The sequence below is a fragment of the Gadus macrocephalus genome, chromosome 22, assembly GCF_031168955.1.
Source record: "Gadus macrocephalus chromosome 22, ASM3116895v1".
Classification (NCBI taxonomy): Eukaryota; Metazoa; Chordata; class Actinopteri; order Gadiformes; family Gadidae; genus Gadus; species Gadus macrocephalus.
The window spans coordinates 1-17,883 of record NC_082403.1 but is presented as its reverse complement, the minus strand read 5'-3'; the positions used below and the strand labels follow the sequence as shown (position 1 = coordinate 17,883).

General features: G+C 47.5%; 1 protein-coding gene and 1 long non-coding RNA gene across 2 annotated transcripts; one reads left to right on the top strand and one right to left on the bottom strand.

Moving 5' to 3' along the window:
• Positions 1 to 504: 504 nt before the first annotated feature.
• On the top strand, positions 505 to 17,875 carry myo1g (myosin IG). The gene is made up of 12 exons (XM_060043081.1): positions 505 to 846; positions 3,837 to 4,045; positions 5,752 to 5,845; positions 7,417 to 7,582; positions 9,672 to 9,725; positions 10,237 to 10,332; positions 11,903 to 12,016; positions 12,608 to 12,817; positions 13,251 to 13,396; positions 13,835 to 13,949; positions 16,376 to 16,546; positions 17,397 to 17,875. Exons 1-12 carry the CDS (start codon positions 752 to 754, stop codon positions 17,469 to 17,471), a joined length of 1,545 nt encoding a protein of 514 aa, XP_059899064.1. The 5' UTR covers positions 505 to 751; the 3' UTR covers positions 17,472 to 17,875.
• LOC132451309 (uncharacterized) lies at positions 14,297 to 14,647 on the bottom strand. Its single transcript, XR_009524041.1, has 2 exons — positions 14,390 to 14,647; positions 14,297 to 14,334 (listed from the first exon to the last, which is right to left on the bottom strand). It is a non-coding gene; the product is annotated as an uncharacterized LOC132451309 (long non-coding RNA).
• Positions 17,876 to 17,883: the final 8 nt, after the last annotated feature.

The window sequence follows — 17,883 nt, the reverse complement described above, 5'->3', positions numbered from 1 at the left end:
CGTTGTCGCTGCATACAAACCCCTAAGGGAAATGACGAATTAAATTCGAATTCAGACAGGAAATGCCACCATTCTTCCCTGGAGATAAGGACATTTAATGACCTGGTTCTGACAAAGTCCATAAGCTATGTGGTTCTGGGAACTGTCCAGAACTTGAGTAAGTCAGTAAGGTCTGAAATTCAAATAAATGATATTTAAAACAATACATGGTATACCTACCCATAGAGGAATACATTAGAGAGAGTAAAAGGTTACTGAGTGAAGTTTTCAGAACGAGTAACTTCTGCCCCTGCAGGAAGCGAGAGAGAAGGAGGGTGAAGGGAGAGAGTGACCGAATGAGAAAGAGAATGAGAGAGAGCGACAGAGGACCATAATGCAGGAACATAATCCTTCCTCTAATCATAGCTCCACGTATTGACACAGACGTGCACACGCTCAGGGCTGGATGGGGTGACGTGCTGTAGCACGCTAACCACAGGCTCTACGTTTCTTCACTGAGCACACCCAAGAATCCAGTGGAAGCGTCGTCTACGCCACTCCCCTGCACTCGCAAGCAGCACCCTCACGGCCGACGCTCACACACTCTCGCCACTACCGGGTCGTGGGGTGGAGAAGGCTGCATCTCCCGTGAACGCTCTCTCGCTCCCTCCTGCTCTGCTGAAAGCAGATTTGTGTGTGGGGGATTCTTGTGTGTGTGTGTGTGTGTGTGTGTGTGTGTCTGTGTGTCTGTGTGCTGATTGATGTGTGAGGAATGGCGGAGCTGGAGGCCTTGGAGTTTGGGAAGTCCGACTTTGTTCTGTTGGACGAAGTCAACATGGAGCAGTTCATGGAGAACCTCAAGCTGAGGTGAGGAGAAGAACGAGGGCTGTGTCCGAGGAGCAGGGCTGGTTGGCGGGGGGGGGGGGGGGGGAGGAGGTGGAGGAGGGCCGGGTTGGAGTAACACCAGACCAGAACCTCACTGAGAAGGGGAGATGCTCGGTTTTGCATCGTCTCCTTTGGGTTGGCTGGAGATGTGACAGTACGTTGTGGGTGGTAGTTTCAGTCAATGGTGTATGACTCACCTTTACTAAATACAAGGTTGGTGAGGGTCACTTATAACCTTGTTTTTCAGATTCCTATGCATTCAAACTTGGTTTTTCTGAAACGTTTTTTTGTACCTTCTCCAGTATTCATGCACTGTACATTCAGCCTAACTTGTTAATCACCTTGGATCAAAGCATCTGCTAAATGTAACGACGTATTCACTGTCTACTACTTTCTCACTAAACTGACGGTTTTTTTGTTTGTCCGAAGCCGGTCGCGGTGAATCGAGTTAGTTGAGTTGAGTCTGGAGCTGGATGTAGTCGTGCTGGTTAGTGAATGAAGTATGTGCCTCCAGAGAATGAAGAGCATGCAGTTCACGTGACTGCTGTTGTCTCTGCTCTGAACACTTCAAATCAGCTTAAGAGGAAGGCGTGTCCGCAGGACATCTCCGCTTGACTCATCGCTGTACGAGAAACTGAACGGAAGGGCACACACTCACACAGTGGCGTTTGACTTTCAACTTTTCCCGCTCGTTCTCTCTAGGCGGCAGTATGACTGGCTGGGGGTTTTGGTGCCTTCTAGTTATGTCTAGAGATGCAGGCGGTCGCACGCGAAATGTGTATCAGTGTTGCATCCGACCTCGGGACAGGGTGGGATTCACAGCAGCTCCTTTCTAAATGACTGACATTTACTTTAACACTTCTCTGTCATTCTTTCTGTGACGCCTCTGCGTGGGCTGTCAGTGAATCATGTTACCCACCCTTTCCTACTCCGGGTGTGGTGTCAACATCTGTGTGTGTGTGTGTGTGTGTCTTCCTTTTTGTGTGTGCGTGAGTCTTCTGGCTGTGTGCGCGTATGTGTGCGCGCGTGCATGTGTGTGCATATGTGTGGCCATGCACGTGCATCTGTGTTTGTGCACACACCTACATGCAAGTGTGTGCATATTTGTGTGTGTGTATGTGTTTATGGCTGTGTGATATGTTGCACTCTGTATCTTAGTTGCCAGACAACCCTCCCCCCCACCTTCCCCTCATTCTCACTTCCTCCCTTCATGTCGTCACATCGGAGCAGGCGATAAGTTCTACAGAAGCCCATTTTTACACAACTGGAGGCGTCCCGTGGTGCTGTTTTCCTTCCCTGTTCAGAGCTCTTTATGAACCAACACAAACCAAACACAACATACTTCTCCATACCGACATCTATACCAGCACACACTCTATACCAGCACATACTCTATACCAGAACAAAGACATATAGACTCCAATCATCACCCTTGCAAGCTGTCTGTGAACCATATGTTTCTCAGGAGGACTCTACCAGATCTCACTCCTTGATGAGCACACTGTGGAAGTGTGTGAACCGATGTGAAAATAACACGATCAATGTCATCCTTATCCAGTGCAACGCACCCTGCTGCTCGCAATTCATATTAGCATACGCACATCTCGACCATGTGTAGGAAGGTGGGCATAATATTCGTGTCCTTTTGATTTGGTCGTCATACATGTCTTGCCATCTACTGTGCTGAGATTGGAGATTAATACAGTGTGTACTGGCCCTCCCTGGGATTGGCTGCCAATATCTTTATTCGACTTATATGGTCTGGCGTCAAACCCTTAGCTGTACGATGAACGCTGCAGCCTCAGACCACAGTTGTACTTCCTATTTTCGATACTCGCACTCTTGTCACTTCCTGTCCTGCGGGGCGGCTCGGGTCTTGGTTAAACTTGGCCTTTTTGAATGCGTCTTCTTTTTCACGGACAACCGTTGACAATCGATGCTCTGTGCATACTGAAAAACGTATGGGGAATCGGGTTAGTGGCTATGGGGTTGAATCCGAGCCATACGGTACTGGGTTTGAGCGCTGATGTGTGCAGTCTATCTGTAAGGATCCCCTACCTGCTCCTTCATGACATGTCTCTGTATTCACTGTCTAACCCCAACCTGCTCCTTAATTACCCGTCTCTGTATTCACTGTCTAACCCCAACCTGCTCCTTAATTACCCGTCTCTGTATTCACTGTCTAACCCCAACCTGCTCCTTAATGACCCGTCTCTGTATTCACTGTCTAACCCCAACCTGCTCCTTAATTACCCGTCTCTGTATTCACTGTCTAACCCCAACCTGCTCCTTAATGACCCGTCTCTGTATTCACTGTCTAACCCCAACCTGCTCCTTAATGACCCGTCTCTGTATTCACTGTCTAACCCCAACCTGCTCCTTAATTACCCGTCTCTGTATTCACTGTCTAACCCCAACCTGCTCCTTAATTACCCGTCTCTGTATTCACTGTCTAACCCCAACCTGCTCCTTAATGACCCGTCTCTGTATTCACTGTCTAACCCCAACCTGCTCCTTAATTACCCGTCTCTGTATTCACTGTCTAACCCCAACCTGCTCCTTAATTACCCGTCTCTGTATTCACTGTCTAACCCCAACCTGCTCCTTAATGACCCGTCTCTGTATTCACTGTCTAACCCCAACCTGCTCCTTAATTACCCGTCTCTGTATTCACTGTCTAACCCCATCCTGCTCCTTAATTACCCGTCTCTGTATTCACTGTCTAACCCCTACCTCTTCCTCAATACCTCGACATACATTCACTGTATGTCCCCAAAGATAGATATACAGATAGATGAATCACTTTTCTTTTTGTTAACTAAATAGTAAAAAACAAAAAACAAAACAGTCCGTCCTTGACCTTCTCTACTCGAGATCTATATTTTATTACCAACCAACCCCAATCTCCCCAATCGTCCGAGTACCCATTCCTATCTCTCTCTCCCCGTCCATCTCCCGCCGTGCCGGGGCAGGTTCGAAATGGGTCGGATCTACACCTTCATCGGGGAGGTGGTGGTCTCCGTCAACCCCTACCGGGAGATGGACATCTACGGCAAAGAGGCCATCGGCGCGTACCGCGGGCGCGAGCTGTACGAGAACCCGCCGCACCTCTACGCAGTGGCGGACGCCGCCTACAAGGCCATGAAGAGACGGGCCAAGGACACCTGCATCGTCATCTCAGGTGAGACCAGTGGGAGGAGAGACCAGCTAGAGGCACCTGCATCGTCATCTCAGGTGAGACCAGTGGGAGGAGAGACCAGCTAGAGGTATTGTCATCTCAGGTGAGACCAGTGGGAGGAGAGACCAGCTAGAGGCACCTGCATCGTCATCTCAGGTGAGACCAGTGGGAGGAGAGACCAGCTAGAGGCACCTGCATCGTCATCTCAGGTGAGACCAGTGGGAGGAGAGACCAGCTAGAGGCACCTGCATCGTCATCTCAGGTGAGACCAGTGGGAGGAGAGACCAGCTAGAGGCACCTGCATCGTCATCTCAGGTGAGACCAGTGGGAGGAGAGACCAGCTAGAGGCACCTGCATCGTCATCTCAGGTGAGACCAGTGGGAGGAGAGACCAGCTAGAGGCACCTGCATCGTCATCTCAGGTGAGACCAGTGGGAGGAGAGACCAGCTAGAGGCACCTGTATTGTCATCTCAGGTGAGACTAGTGGGAGGAGAGACCAGCTAGAGGCACCTGTATCGTTATATCAGGAGAGAACAGTGGTGAGACCAGCCAAGGACACCTGTATCGTGATATCAGGTGAGACCAGCTAAAGGCTAATGCATCGTGATATCAGGTGTCACCAGCTAAAGGCTAATGCATCGTGATATCAGGTGAGACCAGCTAAAGGCTAATGCATCGTGATATCAGGGGACACCAGCTAAAGGCTAATGCATCGTGATATCAGGGGACACCAGCTAAAGGCTAATGCATCGTGATATCAGGGGACACCAGCTAAAGGCTAATGCATCGTGATATCAGGTGAGACCAGCTAAAGGCTAATGCATCGTCACATCAGGTGAGACCAGCTAAAGGCTAATGCATCGTGATATCAGGTGAGACCAGCTAAAGGCTAATGCATCGTCACATCAGGTGAGACCAGCTAAAGGCTAATGCACCTTCAGTCACAGGTTGATGTTCCCCAGGTGCAAGACGGAGCGCTTCAGGTGCTCCTTTGTGCCGGCAGCCATTAGGCTGTTCAACAGTGCCCGATGATGATTGTGTTTGTGTATGTCTATGTGTTTGCATATGCATGTGTGTGTGTGTTTAGGTATGCGTATATATGTGTATATGCATCACCCATCTTGATGTTGGTTCTGTTTGTCTTGTTTTTGTCCCTATTAACTATAAGCGTCTATTTATGCATTAGCACTTTGTATTTATTTATTGTATTTATTACATTGTTATTTTGTCCTGTGTCCTTCCACTGCTGCTGCAACAAACACATTTCTCAGACGGGGGATTAATAAAGTTATATCTTATCTTATATTATCTTATCCTCATATGAGGCCTTGGCCTTCAATCCCAAGAGAGGTTCTGGGTTCAAACCCCAATGTCCACCGTCTGCCTGTTGGTATGCTTGAGCAAGATGCCCCTTCCTTAACCCATACCTGCTTGTTAACGAGATGTATCTACAAGTCACTTTGGAGGAACGTTTGTAAATAGGTTCCCATCTCATCCCTTTCTAGATCCTTCTATGTAACATCTCTGCTCGCCTCTGGCTCCTTCTACGATTTGTTTAACTGATGTGTGAGCTATTTTATTAAGATCGGGTTTGGACAGTTGTTGTTTGCATGGCGTGAGCAATGCGACTCTTTTGCATGAGCCCAGCCTAGAGGATACCGTGAGCTCTTCACCGGAGGCTGATGGGACATGACTGTATCCTCTTTCAGGAGAGAGTGGCGCCGGGAAGACGGAGGCCAGCAAGTACATCATGCAGTACATCGCGGCCATCACCAACCCCAGCCAGAGGGAGGAGGTGGAGAGGTGAGGGCCCTCAGTACCATCGCGTCCTCTGTCCCCCGACTCATATAAACCCATTTTAATATATGGTTGTGCACTGTGTTAACGGAGCCATGCACGCTTGCCTGCAGGACCATGCACGCACACACAGACACAGCCACGTACACACGCATGCACACGCACGCACACACACCCTTTTGTTTGAGAAGAAAAACAGTATTACCGGTAGAAGAAGGGTAGAAGCTACCCTTTGATAATACCCTATCGTATCGCCGTAAGCCCTCTCTCAAGGACAAAATTCCCCAAATACCCAAGCTATTCGATGTGCATGTACACGTCCCTCCGCAGAACACGTAAAGCATTATCCTGACTCAGTGTGCTGCTCTCTCCCCCCCCCACCTCCATTTGTCTCATGGTATCTCTTATGTTCGTTATGTAATATAAGGATAATTTTAACTCTGGTTTACCAGCACCTGAACAATGTTACAAGTGACACTTACGGTGCGGCCACACCAAACGCGTTACTCGCGTTGGATAACGCGAGTAACGCGCCTAACCCGACGCTTGATCATTGTGTGGTGGTTACTCGGTTCAACGCTTCCAACGCGTCAACGCGCCAACGCAGCTCGATGAGTCCATGTCCATGCAAGTGAACGGAGCGTTCCCTCTTCGTCATAACTATCAAACCAAACATCCTTCACATTCACCGAGCGAACATTATGAAAGTAAAATGCACATTTCTCGCTAAAAATGTTTCCATAAACGCATTTAATGGCGTAACTATGTTACTATTTCCACCCAGAATAAAGATAGTTGTCGGCCGTGGCTGCGCTGGAGTCCGAGGTAGGAACCCCAAACGCCGCCGTGTTTGGGTGATAGAGTTTAGATCGGGTTAGATTAAATAATCTCTGATATAAATAACAATAATCGGGTTGAATAACTTCACATGGTGTGTCTGGTGTGTTTCCAGCATTCGTAGTGTTGATCAGCAGATATATAGTCCGCCAAGACGTTGAGGTTGCTTAGTAACCAGAGACTCTGTCCATGCAAGTGAACGGAGCGTTCCCTCTTCGTCATAACTATCAAACCAAACATCCTTCACATTCACCGAGCGAACATTATGAAAGTAAAATGCACATTTCTCGCTAAAAATGTTTCCATAAACGCATTTAATAGCGTAACTATGTTACTATTTCCACCCAGAATAAAGAAAGATGTCGGCCGTATGCTTCTGTCCAAGCTCACTACTCTCTGCCAGTGACGTCGGGTCAAGCTCCACGTTGATTGGCTATCGCGGCTAAGCGCCACGCGTTGGAGCGTTGAAAGTTCAGATTTCTGAACTCCGGGCGTTGGTGCGTTACTGCGTTTACGTGCGTAATTACGTGCGTCTGTCGCGCGTAACGCCCCTAACGCGACGCTTCATCGCATGTAACGCGTCTACGCGCCTATACCAATGGTTCCCTATGCAAAAATGCCGAGTTTGGACGCCCCTAACGCGAGTAACGTGTTTGGTGTGGCCGTACCGTTACACCGTAGAACGCCCCAGCGAACGCCCTAAGGCATGGGAATAACAATGCATCCCCCCCCCCCCCCAGTGTGAAGAACGTGCTGCTGAAGTCCAACTGCGTGCTGGAGGCCTTCGGCAACGCCAAGACCAACCGCAACGACAACTCCAGCCGCTTCGGGAAGTACATGGACATCAACTTCAGCTTCAGCGGGGATCCCACCGGCGGCCACATCAACAACTACCTCCTGGAGAAGGTACGCACTTTCTGTTTCACCACAGGAAGTGAAAACCCGTGAGAAATAAATAAACTGCGGCGTTTGGTGTTACAGAACATTAAAATGACTCACTGGAAGAGATTGAATATATTTTAGTTGTAGTTGTTCCCCACCACACAGGCTGAACAGAAAGTTTTTGTTTTGCGGTTTGTTAGCTTTTTCTTGAGCTGTATTTTACCGTCTACTTCTCTTATACAGAAGGTTGAATGTGTGATACAGCTGACAGAGTTTTCCACCACCACAATGATATGAATATTTACATTTAGGGCATTCAGCAGACGCTTTTATCAAAAGCAACTAACAATAATTACATTTATCAGAAGAAAGAGACAAAATATTTTCAGTCGGTACATTATGCCGCTTTTCCACCGCACATGTAGCTCGACTCGACTCGACTCAACACGACTCGACACGGTAGCAGCACGGGTCGTTTTCCACCGCAAATAGTACCTCCTGGACGTGGGCGGGGTCGGCTGCGCGAAAGGGCCGTGACGTATTTTTGTACGCGATGCAAACAACACCTACGCAACCCACACATGGACAGAACCCACATAACAACAATGGAGGACATCGATGCGATGGTATTCGCATACGGCAGTGGCCGGCCGTCTGCCGACGTCACCTTTTAGCATCGGCTCAGCTCGCTTGGAACCTAGAGCGAGGCGGTACTAAAAAAAGCAGCCACTTCAGGTACCAGATACCATGTTTTCGCGGTGGAAACGCAAAAAATGCGAGTTGAGTCGAGTCGAGTCGAGTCGAGCTGGTACCATGCATTGGAAAAGCGGCATAAGGATGTCCATAGAACCATGTGCCAAGCACTAAGTTGATCACACGGAATCCAAACAAGAAAAAGAGGATTCTAAAATTAGCGCAATTTGTTTTGTTCTTGAAACGCTTTTAAAGCGAAAGCAAAGGGAAGTTTCCCCAAAGTTTCCCAACTGCTCTGCTTATGCACCAATTGCCTCACTTCCCCCGGTCTTTGACCCTTCTGTCATGTGAGATCACCGTGGCTACCAGCAGGGGTTCTGTCAATAGATGGATCCCGTGAACACTCTGTCTGCCCCGTCTGTGGGTGATGATGAACCAATCCCTGGAGAACTCTCAGCTATTCACCGTCAGACTACCACATCTGGCAGGGAGAATATGGTGTGACACGAGGTGTCCACAACGACCCTCTGCAAAAACAACCACACCTTAAAGCTGTCTGAAAGCACCCAAAGCCTCCTCCTGGTGTTTGGGTGGGGTTTAGGGTGGTGTTTGTTGATGGCAGGGTTGTGTTTGGACAGGGTTAGGGTGGTTTTTGGGTGATGTTAGGGAAGTGTTTGGCTAGTGTTCGGTTGGTGTTTGGCAAGTGTTCATTTGGTGTCTGGGTGGTGTTCGGTTGGTGTTTGGCTAGGGTTAGGGTGGTGTTTGGGCGGTATTTGATTTGTTGTTGGGTGGTGTTTGAGTGATATTGGAATGTTGTTAGGATGGTCTTCGAGTGTTATTCGGGTGGTGTTTGGCTAGTGTTTGGGGGGGGGTTTGGGTGGGGCTGGATAGTGTTTGGGTTGTGTTTGTCTAGTGTTTGGGTTGTGTTAGGCTGGTGTTTGGCTGGTGTTTGTCTAATGTTTGGTTGTTGTTCGGGTGGTGTCATGGTTGTGTTTCACAGCGTGAACGAGCAGACAGCCACTCAGTGTGACTCTACTATACCCTGGGTTCCCAGCTAGGCCCTGAGGGCAGGCTAGGTGCGGCTCGACATTTCACAGGATTTGATCCAAAGAATTCCAATCCTGACAAAGGTTACAAAGACGGCAATGAGTGAGAGTGACATTCCATTAATGTGTGTGTGTGTGTGTGTGTGTGCGTGCATCCATTATTTTTGTGGTTGGGACACGCCCCCTGAAAAGTTTTTGCGGGTGATGCCCGCGAGGTAACAAAGCAGCCCCCTCTTTCATCACTTCAGGTGAAGTGTGAAAGCAGTTGGTTCGCCTCGCCTGGAATTACTGGTTGGAATCGTTGGAATCTGAGTGACTGGCGTAGATCGTGGTAGTATTGTAGATAATTTTACATGTGTTTATTTTCCTTCCAGTCTAGGGTGGTTCACCAGCAGCAGGGAGAGAGGAACTTCCACTCCTTCTATCAGGTACAGGGACTTTTTGCGTTTTGGTAGCGTATTATTATTTTTATTTTTTTTATGACATTTATTTTTCTTTATTTATTTATCCTTTATTTAACCAGGCGAAGTCCCATTGAGATATTAACATCTCTTTTAAAAGGGAGCCCTGGGGCAACAAATATACAAGTTACACAGAAACATTGACGACAAGACAGACTAATAAGGACATCATACACTTGAAGATTATTATCGCTGATCACTAATCCGATCCAACTTTCCACCATCTATAATCTATCAATTTATTCTTTCTTCCATTCACTTACCCCTTCATCCATCCATCGATCTACCAAGACATCCATCCACCCAACCATCATTCATCCAACCCTTCACCCACCCATTCAACCATCAAGCCACCCATTCAACCATCAAGCCACCATCCATCCATCAAGCCACCATCCATCCATCCATCCGTCCATCCATCCGTTCATCCATCCATTCATTCACCTATTCATCCATCCATTTGTCCATTCTGCTGTAGTTGTTGCGTGGGAGTCCCCAAACCCTGCTGGAGAGCTATCACCTTCAGGGCGACCCCGCCGTCTACGCCTACACTAAGGAGGGGGCGGGATCCTCTGTGAGTAACAAACATTCACCGCAACACGTTCACCGCAACACGTTCACCGCAACACATTCACCGCAATATATTCACCACATCACCTTCAGAACACTACATTCAGAAGCACCTTTGGGTTTGTGTTCGACACTATTATGTATTAAATGGGAAACACCTTTATTCACAACTCATGTCATTCAGGAGCAGGTAGGGGTTAGACAGTGTAGAGAAAGGTCATTAAGGAGCAGTCAGGGGTTAGACAGTGTAGAGAGAGGTCATTAAGGAGCAGGTAGGGGTTAGACACTACAGAGACATGTCATTAAGGAGCAGGTAGGGGTTAGACACTACAGAGACAGGTCGTTAAGGAGTAGGTAGGGGTTAGACACTACAGATACAGGTCATTAAGGAGCAGGTAGGGGTTAGACACTACAGAGACAGGTCGTTAAGGAGTAGCTAGGGGTTAGACACTACAGAGACAGGTCGTTAAGGAGTAGGTAGGGGTTAGACACTACAGAGACAGGTCGTTAAGGAGCAGGTAGGGGTTAGACAGTACAGAGACAGGTCGTTAAGGAGTAGGTAGGGGGTTAGACACTACAGAAACAGGTCGTTAAGGAGCAGGTAGGGGTTAGACACTACAGAGACAGGTCGTTAAGGAGTAGGTAGGGGTTAGACACTACAGAGACAGGTCGTTAAGGAGCAGGTAGGGGTTAGACAGTGTAAAGAAAGTTCATTGAGGAGCAGGTAGGGGTTAGATACTACAGAGACAGGTCATTAAGGAGAAGGTAGGGGTTAGACAGTGCAGAGAAAGGTCATTGAGGAGCAGGTAGGGGTTAGACAGTGAATACAGACATGTCTTTGAAGAGCAGGTAGGAGTTAGACAGTAGGCTACATAGTCGGGTCATTAAGGACCAGCTAGGGTTTAGATAGTCAATACAGAGACAGGTCAGTGAGGAGCAGCTAGGGGTTTGACAGTAGACACGTCAGTGAGGAGCAGCTAGGGGTTTGGCAGTAGATAGGTCAGTGATGAGCAGCTAGGGGTTTGACAGTAGACAGGTCAGTGAGGAGCAGCTAGGGGTTTGACAGTAGACAGGTCAGTGAGGAGCAGCTAGGGGTTTGACAGTAGACAGGTCAGTGAGGAGCAGCTAGGGGTTTGACAGTAGACAGGTCAGTGAGGAGCAGCTAGGGGTTTGACAGTAGACAGGTCAGTGAGGAGCAGCTAGGGGTTTGACAGTAGACAGGTCAGTGAGGAGCAGCTAGGGGTTTGACAGTAGACAGGTCAGGGAGGAGCAGCTAGGGGTTTGACAGTAGACAGGTCGGTGAGGAGCAGCTAGGGGTTTGACAGTAGACAGGTCGGTGAGGAGCAGCTAGGGGTTTGACAGTAGACAGGTCAGTGAGGAGCAGCTAGGGGTTTGACAGTAGACAGGTCAGTGAGGAGCAGCTAGGGGTTTGACAGTAGACAGGTCAGTGAGGAGCAGCTAGGGGTTTGACAGTAGACAGGTCAGGGAGGAGCAGCTAGGGGTTAGACAGTAGACAGGTCAGGGAGGAGCAGGTTGGGGTTCATCTGATTAAACGCTGTGTTGTGTGTCTGCAGGCCAACAGCGACCAGTCGAGCCACAGAGCCGTGAGAACGGCTCTGAAGGTCATCGGCTTCTCAGAGGACGAGATCGAGTCCATCTACAGAGTCCTGGCCACCATACTACTACTGGTAATACTACTACAATACTACTAGATAAAGTCCATCTACAGAGTCCTGGCCACCATACTACTACTGGTAATACTACTACAATACTACTAGATAAAGTCCATCTACATAGTCCTGGCCACCATACTACTACTGGTAATACTACTACAATACTACTAGATAAAGTCCATCTACAGAGTCCTGGCCACCATACTACTACTGGTAATACTACTACAATACTACTAGATGGAGGCCATCTACATAGTCCTGGCCACCATACTACTACTGGTAATACTACTACAATACTACTATACTGCTACTGGTAATACTACTATACTACTAATGGTAATACTACTATAATACTACCATACTACTACTGGTAATACTACTAGAATACGACTAGATAGAGTCCATCTACAGAGTACTGGCTACTCTACTGCTTATAGATGAATACTAGATTCAGACGTCAGTTCCTAGACAGATGGCCGATGCCCTTCAGCTCCAACAGCCTTTGCTTCGCTCCATCGATAGTTTGCTCCACATCACTTCTCTCGCCCCTCACCATGACGTTCTCTGCCCCTCCTCCCTCCCTCCCTCCCCCGCCCTCGTCGCCAGGGTAACATCCAGTTCGGGACGGAGGAGGAGGTAGTCCAGGTGGAGGGCGACGGCGAGGTGGTGAGCCACGTCGCCGAGCTGACCTCCACCCAGCCCCAGCAGGTGGCGAAGGCCCTGCTGTTCCGCACGGTGGCCACCGGGGGCGGCGACGTCATCGAGAAGGGACACTCGGAGCAGGAGGCCTGCTTCGGCAGGGAGGCCTTCTCCAAGGTATAGGGTACAGTCAGGGGGTGTCCTTATATGGAGTGGTACCCAGGGTGCATTGCAGCTCTTCAGATACCTGAACCCTTAACTTGAGTTGCACCACATCCAACTGAATTCATGGAGGATTTTAACTATATTCTGTAAAACTGTTATCTTAAATCTAATGCTAGATAAGCAGCAGATGGTTTTAGTGAAATATGGAGATGCGTGTAATTTCTTCTGACAAATGTACTTATTGTAAGTCACTCTGGATAAAAGCGTCTGCTGAATGCCCTAAATGTAAATGTAAATTTCATAGCAGGCAGGGGCTAGGCTACAGCAGAGATTGGGGATCGAACCTGGTACCTTTTGGCTGATCTACTCAAAACAACCTAACCCCTAGGAGAGCCTTCCCCTACCTTCTCCTTACCCTGCCTTCGTCCTGTCCTCATGTCCTCAGGCTCTCTATGAGCGGCTGTTCGGCTGGATCGTAGGCCGTATCAACAGTGTGATCGAGGTGAAAGACTACAACCCAATGCTTCATGGGAAAAACACCGTGATTGGCGTTCTGGACATCTACGGCTTCGAGATCTTCGACAACAACAGGTGAGTGTGGAGACTTCTGTCCTGTTCTAGCCTGGCATGAAGTTTCTCACGGAATCATTTCGATCATTTAGGGAGGAGGAGGAGGAAATGACAAACTATGATAATATAACTAAACTCTTACTCTTAAAAATCTTTATGTAACTAAACTGAGCGAAGCTTTGAGTTCACCTTTAACTGAACGGAATTTACCTTTAAACCTTAAACCTATACCAAGGAAAATACACTTATTTAGCAATGAAGCTTATTCAGATTCTGATTAGCTTAACTTTAACCTCACCTTAACTTTACTTCAACCTTAACCTTATCCTAAACTAGAATCATCCTTCCATGTCGCCACTGTGTTGCATTTGTATTGAAACTCAGTGGAGCTAAACCATATAAAACCATATGAAAAAAACATCTACGTTTTTTCTATTTTCCCCGTCCCTGATTGGCCAGTTTTGAGCAGTTCTGTATCAACTACTGCAATGAGAAGCTGCAGCAGCTGTTCATAGAGCTGATCCTGCGTCAGGAGCAGGAGGAGTACGAGAGGGAGGGCGTGGCCTGGCAGCATGTGAGCACACACACACACACACACACACACACACACACACACACACACACACACACGCAGACACGCAGACACGCACGCACGCACGCACGCACACAGACAGACACGCACACATGCGCATACGCGCACACTAGGGCTGCAACAACGAATCGATAAAATCGATAAAAATCGATTACTAAATGCGTTGGCAACGAATTTGGTCGTCGATTCGTTGTGTCGCGCGATTAATAAGTTACTCATAGGCGCAGCACTGTTTACAGCCAGCCGCCGACAGGTTGGTTCACGGTTCGTGCACGCCCCCAGCGAGCTTCAGTGTGAGCGACCACAGCTTGTATTTGTCATATCTTAAAACTGGACTGTAGGCCTACATAAAAGTGTTGTACCTTCACTGTCTTTGGGTTAAAAAAAAATCCTTCAACTCAGTATCCGTCTAGTAGTCCAACCGAAAATTCTGTCAGCTGCTGCTGCTGCAGACGTTGTGCAGACGGGCTCGGAGTCGGCACCGTGTGCATCAACAGTCATTCAAAGCAGCGGTAGTAATCACACAACCGGACGGTGTAGAAAGTCCCGTCAGTTAAAAATAGTAATGCAGTTTTTAAATCCATGTTAAAATCGGCAGGATATAGAGATAGTTAGCTTAAAAAAAAAAAACTAACCAATGGTCACAAACAGTGTCAAATGTGATGTGTTCAGGTCGGCTCAGAAATTGATGCGTTCAAATGCAGCAGTAAAAAAAAATAAAAAATTTGATTTTGGTGAAGACTTGTTTTCCCAGTAATATAAAATAGATAGTAAAGATAGAATTAATTATGACCTGTTTAATGTCCTATCTTGAACTATCATCATCTTATCAGCAATTAAAGCAATATTACAAGTTCTATTTCAAGGAGTCTCGAAAATGGTATCAATAGGTTTGACCGGTTAACCATGGACATCCCTTATATACATATAAAAGTATATCATACATTGTATGTTTCTTTTTTGTGTTATCCCAGTAATGTTTTTATTATTTAATATTACTTTTAATAGTTCCGGGACGTTGGAGCAATAACCTGGTGTTTTTACATTTCAGTCTGCACTGTGAATTTGAAGTAATGTCCAGTTTTTGAATAAAGATGCGGCAATTCCAATTTCTTTTTTTTGATTCATCGATTAATCGAAAAAATAATCGACAGATTAATCGATTATTAAAATAATCGTTAGTTGCAGCCCTGGCGCACACACCCACAAACGCACATGCACACACGCACATGGGCACACACTCATGCACACACACACACACACACACACACACACACACACACACACACACACACACACACACACACACACACACACACACACACACACACACACACACAGGCATGTGCGCACACGCAGATACACACACATACATTCTTTATTATTTTCCGGTCTCTCTCTCTCACTAACTACCTCTCCATTAATTTTCCTTCTCTCCATTCAATATCTGCATTATATTATATGACCCCTCTCGCACTTATTCACCCCTCATTCACTTTATCTCCTCTTTAATCCACCTCCCTCTCTCACTCGATCTGTCATGATTATTATCTCTTTTATCACTGTCTCGCACCTTCTCTCTTTAATGTCTGTCTTTCTCTCTGTTCACTTTCCTCTCACTTTCACATTCTCTCTTTATCTCACCTTATATATCACACCCTCTTTCGCACTCACTCCCTTTTTCAAGTGCATGACGCTTTCTAAATCATTAGGCATTTCTCAGTATTTACCCCACGATTTTGATTACTGTCTCTCTCCATTTCCTTATACTCCCTGTATTTAATATCTCCATATAATATTTCATTGCTCCTCTTGCTCACTCGTTCCTTTTCTCTGTCTCCCTTTTTTAATCTCTCTCTCTCTGTCTGTCTGTCATGCATATCTCATCTCTCTTTCATATTCTCTCATTTCGTCTCACTTTATGTATCACACATTCTTTCGGACCCACTCCTCTTTCACGTGCATGACACTTTCCGAATCAAATAAGCATTTATTGGCATTTCCCACAGATACACACAGACAGACAGACAGACAGACAGACAGACAGACAGACAGACAGACAGACAGACACACAGACAGACAGACAGACAGACAGACAGACAGACAGACAGACAGACAGACAGACAGACAGACAGACAGACAGACAGACAGACAGACAGACAGACACACAGACAGACAGACAGACACACAGACACACAGACAGACAGACACACAGACAGACAGACAGACAGACAGACAGACAGACAGACAGAGAGACAGAGAGACAGACAGACAGACAGACAGACAGACAGACAGACAGACAGACAGACAGACAGACAGACAGACAGACAGACAGACAGCACCATCAAACCTACTCCACAACACCACCAACCCCCCCACCCCCGCCCTTCTCCCACCCCCCCCCTCAGATCGAGTACTTCAACAACCAGATCATCGTGGACCTGGTGGAGCAGAACCACAAGGGCATCCTGTCCATGCTGGACGAGGCCTGCCTCAGTGGGGGGCGCGTCACCGACACCGTGTGCCTGGACAGCATGAGCTCCAGGCTGGCACAGCACCCCCACTACACTGACCGCAAGGTGGGGGCCCCGGGCCCCGGGCTGGGGGAGGGGGGGGAGTTAGGCCTGAGGCAACGGCTCCCGGCTCAAAGGGAGTGTTTCAGCCGGCGGCGTTCCACTGATGGATGGATGGATGGATGGATGGACGGACGGATGGATTGATAGATAGATAGATACTTTAATAACCCCCTTGGGGAAATTCGGGTATCCGGTTGCTCAGGAAGTCAGTCAGCAGACAGTTGATTGTACAGTTGCCGACCAACAAACTGAACAAACAGTGAAAGTCAACCGAATAAGTCAATAAAAAGGGAGAAGTATTGCACATCATTTAAATTGCATGTAAAAAAAAAAAGAAGAAAAAAAAATACACAACTGCACGTTGTCCAGTGTGTGTGTGTGGTGGGGAGGGGAGGGATAGAGAGAGACAGAAAGAGTCACGATAGGCCATTAGCCAGCGATTACGCCAGCGGCGAGTGGCTGTCCCGGGTGGAGGCCACACCCAGCTAATGCAGGAGGTGTCATAACCCAGATGTAGAAACAAATGTTAGAAAGAAGTTATTAGATAATAGAACGTTAGGGATGAGTCAAAGGGAAGAACGATGACTGCGATGATCCGACGCTTTAAAAGGGTGATTAACGTCTTAAACGCTGATTAAGCCTCCGAATTATTTTATCTGGTTTAATGGAGATTAAATTAACCGCAAACTGCAGTTCCACCAGACGACCTATAGAGGGCATTGTTTCCTCACGGAGATGCCAGCTAGGTCTATTGTTAGGTCTCTGGTGTTATACATCTGGAATGATTAAGAAAAACTCCTATTTAACCACTTGCGTGCCACCTTTGTCTAACCATGTTGTGTTACGGTTCTAGCTGACCCCAGCCGACAAGACCATGGAGTTCCAGAAGCACTTCCGGATCCGCCATTACGCCGGAGACGTCACGTGAGTCACATGACCTTCCTCTTCCACTGTCGTCATCATCAGCCCCATCATCGCCTTCATGACCTTCGTCCTCCGACTTTATGCCGAAGAATAACCGCCAAGTTTCTGCTGTTGTGTATAGATATAAGATGTAAATGAAACTCATAAAAAAATTACTTAAATATAAAAAAAAGAATATAAATCCAAAAAACGGTCTTATCTTAATCCACAAGTGTTCTACTGCACATTTTGTTTAATCTTCTCTCTGGTGGCATCCTGTTTGTACTCTACTGTACCCCAATCCCCCTTATCATCCTAAGGGGTGGGGTACGATACGATATGATGATGATGATACGTGTGATACGTGCATCGTGACATCGTACCCTCCCATGGGATCACTTCCTGTCCGACGCGGTCGTGTATGTGCGCCTGTGAAG